At 38.0% G+C, this 10,574-nt stretch overlaps 1 protein-coding gene across 2 annotated transcripts; it reads right to left on the reverse strand.

Moving 5' to 3' along the window:
* Positions 1–950: 950 nt before the first annotated feature.
* s1pr4.S (sphingosine-1-phosphate receptor 4 S homeolog) lies at positions 951–10,246 on the reverse strand. 2 transcript variants are annotated; one of them, XM_041580055.1, is made up of 3 exons: positions 10,149–10,246; positions 3,086–3,314; positions 951–2,020 (listed from the first exon to the last, which is right to left on the reverse strand). In XM_041580055.1, exons 2-3 carry the CDS (start codon positions 3,283–3,285, stop codon positions 1,099–1,101), a joined length of 1,122 nt encoding a protein of 373 aa, XP_041435989.1. In that variant the 5' UTR covers positions 3,286–3,314; positions 10,149–10,246; the 3' UTR covers positions 951–1,098. The 2 variants fall into 2 exon arrangements, with proteins under 2 accessions (XP_041435989.1, XP_041435990.1); XM_041580056.1 differs by lacking the exon at positions 10,149–10,246 and adding an exon at positions 5,763–5,939.
* Between the last annotated feature and the right edge of the window lie 328 nt (positions 10,247–10,574).

Raw genomic sequence — 10,574 nt, forward strand, 5'->3', positions numbered from 1 at the left:
ATTAGAATATTTAAACACTATCAACCCTGCTGGATTACCACAACACAATCTTATACTCAAAGTAGGAACAATAGTCATGCTGTTAAGAAACCTTAACACTAAGCAAGGTTTATGTAACGGTACACGGTTGGTTGTGAAGAGCATGAGACAAAATGTTATCAAGGCAGAAGTGCTTACAGGATCCCATAGCGGTGATACTGTTTTGATTCCCAGAATTGACCTTACCAGTTCTGACCAGGAATTACCTTTTAAACTTAAACGACGACAATTCCCCATTAAGGCTGCATTTGCCATGACAATCAACAAATCACAAGGACAAACATTGGATAAAGTCGGCATTTACCTATCTGAGCCTGTGTTTGGTCATGGTCAACTTTATGTTGCATTTTCAAGAGTGCAGCGTTCATCTGATGTTAAAGTCAAGATTTTAAGTACAGCTCACCAGGGAGAACTCATTCAAGGACAGGAGAACATTTTCACAAAAAATGTTGTTTATAAAGAAATTTTTCAGTAACACTTTACTACCAATAAACTCAAAATTTAAGAATTCTAATAGCAGATAGGTAATAACAAGCAATAGGCACAGATTCACTCTACATCCCCACAAATTAGCGTCGCCAGTTGCTGCCTGGGGATGCAGAGTGAATCAGCACCCATCGCATTTTGCTGCCTCACTGTTGTTACCATTCTTTCATTAACGATTCTTTAGAGAATCGGGGGTTTACTGGTTATAACTAAATAAGTGAAGGTACACCATACCTAGATATGAGAAACGAGTGCAAATTGGCATGGATCTTTGAATTTCTATTCCAATAACACATCCCTAGTCTGACATCTATTTCAGTAAACCTGCAACAGACTTCTGTACCTTTGGTTTCTAGTGAATGGGCTGATGCTAACCAGTATAAATGTGCAATACCCCTTGTGAAAAAGTATCATTTTAATCCCTATGGTGAGAGATTCCACTGGTTGTAAAGAGTGACTTTAGTCTACAGGACAGCAGACAGTTCAATTCACGGTCACTGCACATTATCGTCAAACTGTGTTATCTGTTCTGCTTTTTAGCAATTTCATATTAAAGCAAAAAAACACCTGTCTCTACTGACTTGGTGCACTTGAAATACTAGTAAGAGGGCTTCTGATACTATGTGCCCGTGAAAGACGCACATTGCTTCTGTACTTATTTGAACCCTCATTAGAGGAACCAGACATAATCTCTGTGCCAAGCTGGCAGCATGCAGGCAGTTTCATTCCTGTTCGGATGCAAATGCAGCAGAAGAGCTCCAGAACTGCTCTTCGCATTTCTGAGCTCCTAAAGGAGTAGATCAGTGGATTTATGGCTGAGTTTAAGACTGCCACAGCCAGAACCCATTCTAATCCAAGAGGAGATTTGCAAGATGGGGGTGAGCATGTAAAGTCCACTATAAGAAAGAAGAACAATGGACTCCAACAAATAACAAATGCACTCAAAATAATAAGGACAGTCTTCAGAAGATGAAATGAACGCCGACTACTGTTGGTTTCTGTAACCCGCTTTCCACTGGTACACACCAAATAATAGATTGTACAGTAGGCAGCAATGATGCCAAGCAAGGTAACACCCAACAACATGATGCTGAAGAATAAATAATTCCTGGAGTAGAGAGGAAGAAGACTGGAACAGCTCTCAATCTCACAAAGGCAGTTCCATCCAAGCAGTGGTAGGAATCCAACCACTCCAGCTAGAACCCAACACAGGACAATAAGACCCTGCACCCTCATACTCTTCACAGAGTTATTCTCCGTAACCAGTATCACCATAGTGCAGTAGCGTTCCACTGCTGTTACAAGAAGGCTAAACGTTGAAGCTGCCAATGTTGTAAAGAGTAAACCTTCTCTCAGGAACCAGAGAGCTGGGCTCAGGCGGAATGTTGTAGCACCCGACAAAAAGAGGTTCAGTAGGTAGAAGATACCAGCCATAAGGTCACTCAGTGCAATGTTACCCAAACAGCAGTGAACCCAACGTCTCAGACGCGGATCCCTGAAATATGTAAAAGATAACACATTATGAAATGGATCAAAATACACTTTTATAAAATTAGTATAACTACAACATTGTACTTATGTCTAAACATGATAACATAGTGTGTTCATTTGTGTTTGATATTCTATGAACCAATTCAAAAAGCAACATACATCTGTAGTATATGGCTTCTAGTTACAAGAGACCTATAAACGCGCCACTTCACATACTTCTTTAGGGCTGAAGGTGTCAATAGACATACTGACGTGCCAGTACAGTAAACTAAAGAAGTATGTGAGAGCACGGCTATGCGATTCCTTGTTTAAATGAGTTAAATGATGTTAATGGTTCAAAGAATGTCAGGCTGAATGGTCGGCCCCACACATTTTCACCTCACCAAATCTGGCCCTCGTTGCAAAAAGTTTGGACACCCCTGACCTATAAGTTAACCTTTAGTATGTTGTAGAATGGCTAATTCTAAGCAACTTTTCAATTGGTCTTTATTTTTTTCTAGTTTATGAATTATTTAACTTCTTCTGCTGACTCCTTTTTTATCTTTCAAATGGGGCTCACTGACCCCATCTGAAAAACAAATATTCTATAAGGCTATAAATATATTGCTATTGCTACTTTTTATTACTCATCTTTCTATTCTAAGCCCTCTAAGTTAACTTTTACCATGTTGTAGAATGGCTAATTCTAAGCCCTCTCTTATTTATTTTCCAGACTCTTATTCAAATCAATGCATGGTTGTTAGGGTTATTTTTATCTTAGCTACCATATTGCTGAAATTGCAAACTGGAGACCTGCTTAAAAAAACAGCTAAATAACTCAAAACCACAAATAACACTGAAAATCAATTGCATATTGTCTCAGAATATCACTCTCTACATCATACTAAAAGTTACACAGGTGCCTGAATATAGATATTCTGCCCGTTAAGACTATATTTGAAATCTGGCATCTTTTACATACTGTTACTATTTAAATAGTACCAATTATATATTGTAAATGGTTTCTCTAATGGTTATATGCTAGTTTAACTCTGATATTCAGTAAAAAAAAAAAACTTTGATTTCTTACCTCAGAATAGCCACTAACACAGACAGGTTTTCCAGGATAATTAATATACTGATGAAGATGCCTAGCAGATGGAAAATGCCAATTCCTTTGCTTGATCTCCCACTCAGACGCCCAGTTAGATTATAATGCCATAGGATAATATTAATATTCCGATTAGCCATCAGTTCCAGACAGAAGAGATGTTCCTGGGTCAGGTTCATTGTGCCAAAATATGGCCAATCCTCTAATGCTGCAGGTAGAAGGGCATATTAATGTTAGAGGACCTTCAGTTTAGGACTCGTATAACATTCATAATGGCTGTCTATAATCCCATGTGGTAAATCCTAAAATTAGTAATTTTACACATCCCTTATAAACACATTACCCCCTTATTTTTTAAGTTTAAAGAAAAAAATATCAAATAAACAATTACCCACCCAAACTCCTCCATAAGCTATTTATGCCTCCAGCCTCTGCCTAAGGCAGGGTTAAGTGATGACACCCAACCACTTTGTTTATTCCCACTACCTTACTGCATACAGGAACATAACCCCCCGCTGCATGCAGGATTAATCTATACCTTATTCCCAAAATACAGGAAGCCCATAAAATAATTTTTCTGTGGGGCCCAATTACCTCTTGTTATCTTACTGACAGTGAATTAAGGTTTTGCTGCACAATGACCAAAGCTCATTAGGAGAGAATATTGTACAAAGTTAAGAGGGGAGCTGGAAATAACATTCTTAGGTAAATATCTTATTTTTAAAACTAATATCTTCCATTGATTTTACAGTAATGCATTGGAAATGTCATTACTTCTCTGCAGTTTTGCCTTATAAATATACAAGGCTATCTTGCCATGATGTTTGGCTTTGAGATGGTATTCTTTGTTGACAAAATTGCTAGCATGTGTAAGTCACCCAGTTGTAGAACTGCAACAGCACTAAATGCTGACTGTTACAGAATCTCTAGTCTTTAAATAGCGGATGGCTAAAGAAAGTACTTTGTGGTCACTTTTGACCCTGGGAACCCATGAATTGTAATACTTTTGCAAGTGATTTAACAGGTATGTTCACTCAACTGCACAAGTTTCCTGTTTGGGGTTTAGGCGTTGTCCCCTTTCACACAGACAGCAGTAAAGGTACAGGAAGGGTGGGGAGTATGATGTCTAAGACTTGCCTGGTAAACCATGAAAAAAAAACGACTATTTAATATTGGAGGGGTTTATTGAGTGTGCTTTATAATATACGTTAGCAAAGTCTTAACTATACCAATAGCCAGCCAGCACTGTCTGTTTAACTCTGACTGCCACAGACATATATTGCCCATTCAGAACTGGTTCTCTTTATCTTTTTAAGCAACCTTAAGCTAGCAGTGTATAGGAATTATTAGATAATTTCCAAGGACACATTGCCAATCATCCACAAAAAAAACCCTACAATATTTCCTAGTGCACCAGATTTACTATAACTAAAATGCTTAGCTGGCAAAATTATTCCACTACTACAGTAGGGGGCACATTTACTTAGCTCAAGTGAAGGATTAGAATAAAAAATACTTTGAATTTCGAAGTATTTTTTTGGCTACTTCGACCTTCGACTACGACTTCGAATCGAACGATTCAAACTAAAAATCGTTCGACTATTCGACCATTCAATAGTCGAAGTACTGTCTCTTAAAAAAAAACTTCGACCACCTACTTCGCCACCTAAAACATACCGAGCATCAATGTTAGCCTATGGGGAAGGTCCTCATAGGCTTTCCTTGCTTTTTTGGATCGAAGGAAAATCGTTCGATCGATGGATTAAAATCCTTCGAATCGTTCGAACGATTTTTCCTTCGAAAGATTTTGATCAATTTTTAATATGCCTACCAGATTTCCTGTATACAACAGGAAGTTAGGTCAAAACTATCAAAACTATTAACTGATGCGTTTTGAAAAAAACACATTTTCCCATGACAGTATCCCTTTAACTTTTAGTATGATGTAGAGCATGATATTCTCAGACAATTTGTAATTGTTTTTAATTTGTTATTTATTGTGTTTTTTTTTACTTCTTTAGCTTTTTATTCAACAGCTCTCCAGTTTGCAATTTCAGCAATCTGGTTCCTAGGTCCAAATGACCCTAGCAACCATGCAATAACATGAATAATAGACTTGAATATGAATAGGAGAGCACCTGAATAGAAATATGAGTAATAAAATGTACAAATAACAATACATTTGTAGCCTTACAAAGCATTTATTTTTTAGGTCAGTGACCCCCATTGGAAAGCTGGAAAGAGTCAGAAGCAGAAGGCAAATAATTTAAAAACTATGAAAAAGAAAAAACTGAAGGCCAATTCTATAACATACTAAAAGTTAGCGGAGATGTGAACCACCCCTTTAATTGTTTGCTACTGGTTTTTTGAAATCATAGTCCCTTTTAGTTCTTTTCAAACATGAATTTAGTGGTCGTACCTTTTTTGAATATGGAGGACTGGAGTGAACTGAAAAGTTCCTGTAGCAGACATGTTATGCTGAAGTTTTTATGCAGAGTTCTATAAAGCAACCAAGTTACTGTTCACACAGAAGTTGGTGTGTCTGTCCTCACTTACAGAGAAGCTGCACATGCAGTTCAGATCAACTCTCTGCTAACATAGAAAACATTAGTAAAAACTGTACCAAATACTATCCATTTAAGAATTCACAGCCTACCTGCACAACAGTCTGTGTGGTCTGAGAACTTGATATCCGATGTCTTCTTTACAAGCACTAGAGATGCAGTACTGGCATACGATCAGACTCAAATACATTTATATTTCAAAATACTCTATGCTGATCTGGTAAACAAACAAAATGAGTGTTTCAGAACTGGCTGCAGCTGCTGTTTTGTTACAGCCTCACATCTTACCACAGCTGGACTGTAAAATAGGGAAACACAAGTGTATTTTTTTTTATGGGACACTATATCTAAAATGCAGTTGATCCAATATAAAAATGTATCTTGTTTCATTCACACTGATGGGGGGGGGGGTTAGGGATTACTTTAAGTAGTACATTAACTTTAGAGCTAATGGCAAGCTTTCATCCTTTATTATCAGCTACTTAGGGTCACCTTACTTCCTGTTGTATACAGGAAATCTGGTAGGCATATTAAAAATTGATCAAAATCGTATCTCAAATATCTTTACTATTCAGTACAAGGTTCCTGAAATGAGATGTTACCAGTAGCTGCTTTGTCTAATAAAATTTGTTATTTAAATAACTTGTGTGGATTTGTGGTTGATTTGTGGTTTTCTTATGATGGGTGATGCAATCATTTAGACCATGGCTTTCCAGTCTGTTACATTTCAGTTGCTATAGAACTGAGTAACACCCAAACTCTAATTTTACCTACATTTTGATTCTGTGTATGTAAAAAATATTTTTATGTAAAAGTCTTTTTTATGATTTCAGCATTTTTTCTCTCTTCTTTTGTGGTCACCCACCTGTATACTACTTAACTAAAGCTGGCAATGCCCATAAAGAGCCACACATGTGGGAATGTCCCAATGAAGCAGATCTTTGCAACAATCTACAGGGCAGGGACCTCCTTCCCACTACGTCTCTCACCACACAGCACTTAAGCTCTTTGTCCTATGATTCTGTATATTTTTATTATGTGATTTGTCTCCCCCATGTATACTTTTATATATATTGTACATATATTGCACTATACAGCGCTGCGGCTCCTTAAAGGACAAGGAAAGTTAAACTAAAGAAGTAGCTAGAAATGTTGCACATTATGTTTTGGGCTTCTGTATCGGCCCCAAACAACCAAAGCCCTTTAGTAGTAAAGATCTGTCTCTCCAAAGATGCCCCAGTAGCTCCCCACCTTCTTTTCTCCTGATTCACTGCACATGCTCTGTGCTGCTGTCACTTACTGAGCGTAGGGATCTACTCACAATATACAGTACACATAACTGTCACAGTATAAGGCTGATTACTAATTAATATCAGTAATTACTACATAACCGTACAGAAACAAGTGCAACTAGCATCAGAATTTAATAATCAACCCTGTAGAATCAGCTTATATGACAGGCCAACCTCATTTTGTGCTTGATAATTTGCAACGACCCCTAAGCTTAGCTTCTTAACAGCTGCTTAGAGCCCACTGAGCATGTGAGTGTCACAGACAATTTCCAACATGGTGACCCCCTGTGACAAGTTTGAAGTCCTGGATCATTGCTGTTATTGAGAAGCTGAAACTTTAGGCTGGTGCAATAAGTTCAGTATATACAACATGGCATTTTAAGCCCTTTAGGGTTTAGTTCTCCTTTAACAGCGCTTTACAAATAAAGTTATACATACATACATACAATCTGATTATTTAGCCTCCATGATAACAAACCATGACCTTTGCAGACCAGGAAAGATCAGATGAGGACCTCATAATTCCAATGCAATGGGATTTTTAGTCCTGCCGTGCTGTCTGTAGGGTTATGGCCTCATTAATGGGCCAATAAGCTGCTGGAGTGGACACACTGGCAACCAACCTATATTTTCAAATAAAAATATACTTTCTAGAGTTGCCACCTGTCCAGATTTCACCCGGACAGCCCAGGTGAAAAGTTCCTGTCCGATTTGAAAATTAGGAAATCCGAACAGGGCATTGAAGTGAATGATATGGCGATCAGCCAATCGCTGGTTGCCATGGCATCAATCCCACCCCTGACGTCGCTTGCCCCCCACCTATGTCACCAGCCCGCCCCCTACCTGTTTTCAGCGAAAAAAAGGTGGCAGCCCTATCTAGATATGGTGCAAAATTGTTTAAAATGTAAGCTATGAGGCCTACCTAGAGGATAATTGATCAGTCTTTGATCTGAGATCTCATGCTAGATATCCTGGTTCCATTCTCTGTGGCAACTCCTTGTAACCCTGGACAAGTCATTAACTATATGCAGCGATAGCAGCCCTTACTGAAGATTCACAAATATGGGATAGATTTAGGTAGGATATAGGCTATCCCTGGTCCAAATATCATAGAATGCCAGGAGAACAATGGAGCCTTGTACTTAATGCCTACCATGTGCCCTACAGTGTTTTGCTCTGCCTCTTCCACTAAGTTTATTTTCTTAAGCACAAGGTGCAGAGCACAGACAATAAGCCATATGACTTAAAGAGTGAAATTGTGTAGGAACCACAAATGTATTTGAAGCCAGGAGTTCCACTTTTGTTACAATACATCTCTTGCGATATTCAAAAATCCATGAAGAATGTGTATTAAACTAACCTACCCACTCATGAATATGCACCTATATTTAGAATGTAAGCAACATATAAGCTTTTTATTTCCATAAAATTGCATTTGAAAGGGATTACTATTTAAAATGTTGTGTCATGTGGCTCTATATGAATTAACAGACACATCCTGTAATGAATATGTGAGTAGACTGTGCATTACTCTCTAGCATACACTGAAAGAGAATATGTTACCCCTTATTATACTTGGCAAGGGGTGGCACTTTCAGTTTTTGTACACTGCACCAACTAAGGGGCTAAGCAGTCAGAATACACCTTGAATTTATGCAACTATGTATCCCCCCCCTAGTGCTGGGTCTCCTACTGAATCCATAAACGACCCATATCTTGGTATCGTTTAGAGAACTGCCCCATTAACATGTAATACCCAATGTGATTGTTCTTCCTTGCGCTCATATATATTCTAACACTTGTGCAGGACAATATTGGTTGTACATGTATGGGATTCATTATCCAGAAACCCATAATCCAGAAAAATTTTAGGAAAGCCATATCCTATTTTAATTAGATAATTCCATTTAAAAAAATGATTTGCTTTTTTCTTTGTAATAGTAACACAGTACCTTGTACATGATCCCAACTAAGATATAATTAATCCTTATTAAAGGCAAAACAATAATATATTGTTTATTTAATGTTTAAATTACTTTTTAGTAGACTTAATGGGGTTGTTCACCTTTAAATTAAAGTATGATGTAGAGGGTGATATACTGAGACAATTTGTAATTGGTTTTTATTTTTTATTATTTGTGGTGTTTGAGTTATCTAGCTTTTCATTCAGCAGCTCTCCGGTGTGCTGGTTGCTAGGGTCTACTTTACCCTAGCAACAGTGCATTGATTTGAATAAGAGACTTGAATATGAATAGCAGAGAGATGAATAGAAAATGGGGTCAGTAACCCCCCATTTGAAAGCTGGAAGAGTTAGAAGAAAAAGGCAAATCATTAAAATACAGTAAAAGATATTAATGAAGACCAATTGAAAAGTTGCTTAGAATTGGCCATTCTATAAAAATACTAAAAGTTAACTTAAAGGTGAACCACCCCTTTAAGGCATGGAGATCCAAATTACGGAAAGACCTCTTATCCGTAAAACCCATGGTCCCTAGAATTCTGGATAACAGGTCCCATACCTGTACTTCCAGAGGTGCATACAACATGCTCCAGTACTTGGGAGCTCTGTAGCTGACACATGGCATGTCCAGGCAGTATGTACTACTAGAATTCTGTAAAACACTGCTGCGATGGATAATGGGTAAAAACAATAGAAAATAATGTGGCATATTGTAAGAAGGTAGTAAAATTCCAGTAAAAATATTCTGCTCCTTCTTGGCAAAATAACCTGAGTGACCCCTATTTGGCCCCTAAATGTTATACTTTTTGGGGCAGGTTTTGTCATTCTATCTGTAGAATCCATGGTACAAAGTGAGCCTTACTGCTTGATTGCAAGATTCTCAACTGTTAGTCCCTTTGGCAGATTTTTCATTATACCGTAGTACCTGATTGCAAGCTTCTTGTCTTGATTTCTCTCAATGCAAATAGATGCATGTTAGATTCTTGGAATAGTGCCTACCATTTGAGCCATAGCTTTCCAATCTCTCATACAAAAGGGTTTCCACGTCTTTTCTCCCATTATACTAGTGATGAGTGTGTTTCTTTTAGCATCTCTTAATAAATCAGGATGTTGCAGTTGTTCTGCACCTGTGCCTGCAAAGTCTCCCATGTATTGCAATGTTGTTTCTTTGCTAAAGCCTTGCTGGCTTATCTCCCCTCCCTAGTCCATTTTAACCCCTTACTCACCTGGCAACAGATGGCCACTGTTCAAGATATGGTGGTAATAAAGTGAATGAAACAATGACAGGTCTCTCACGAGTGAGAGCACTGGGGAGAGTGACAGGAAATATTTTTCACAAGTGCCAACCGCAAGGCTGCAGGATGGACTCCACCCTGGAGGCATGGGTGGAGGGTATTGATACTAACCACTGTCATTAACTGACATACATCCAGCACTTGCTTATACCAGTATACAGTGACTATATTACAGGGAATTTCAGTACATGCAGTGCCAGTTAAGGTAATTGGATCTACAAGTATTTTTAAAACTGAGATATAACATTTAAGCTCTCAGTAAACATCTTACTGGGTAAAGTCACATAAGTGATTATGAGCTAGTCTATGGCCATTTAGCTTTAATGGTGTGTGTTATTCTTTCAGCCTTTCCCCATT

The sequence above is a fragment of the Xenopus laevis genome, chromosome 1S (assembly GCF_017654675.1).
Source record: "Xenopus laevis strain J_2021 chromosome 1S, Xenopus_laevis_v10.1, whole genome shotgun sequence".
Lineage (NCBI taxonomy): Eukaryota > Metazoa > Chordata > Amphibia > Anura > Pipidae > Xenopus > Xenopus laevis.

Excerpts from the sequence above, each read along its gene's own strand:
- s1pr4.S (XM_041580055.1), bottom strand. The coding sequence starts at position 3,285 with ATGAACCTGACCCAGGAACATCTCTTCTGTCTGGAACTGATGGCTAAT. Across the intron at positions 2,021-3,085 it reads GTGTTAGTGGCTATTCTGAG|GGATCCGCGTCTGAGACGTT; the intron begins GTAAGAAATCAA and ends TACATATTTCAG.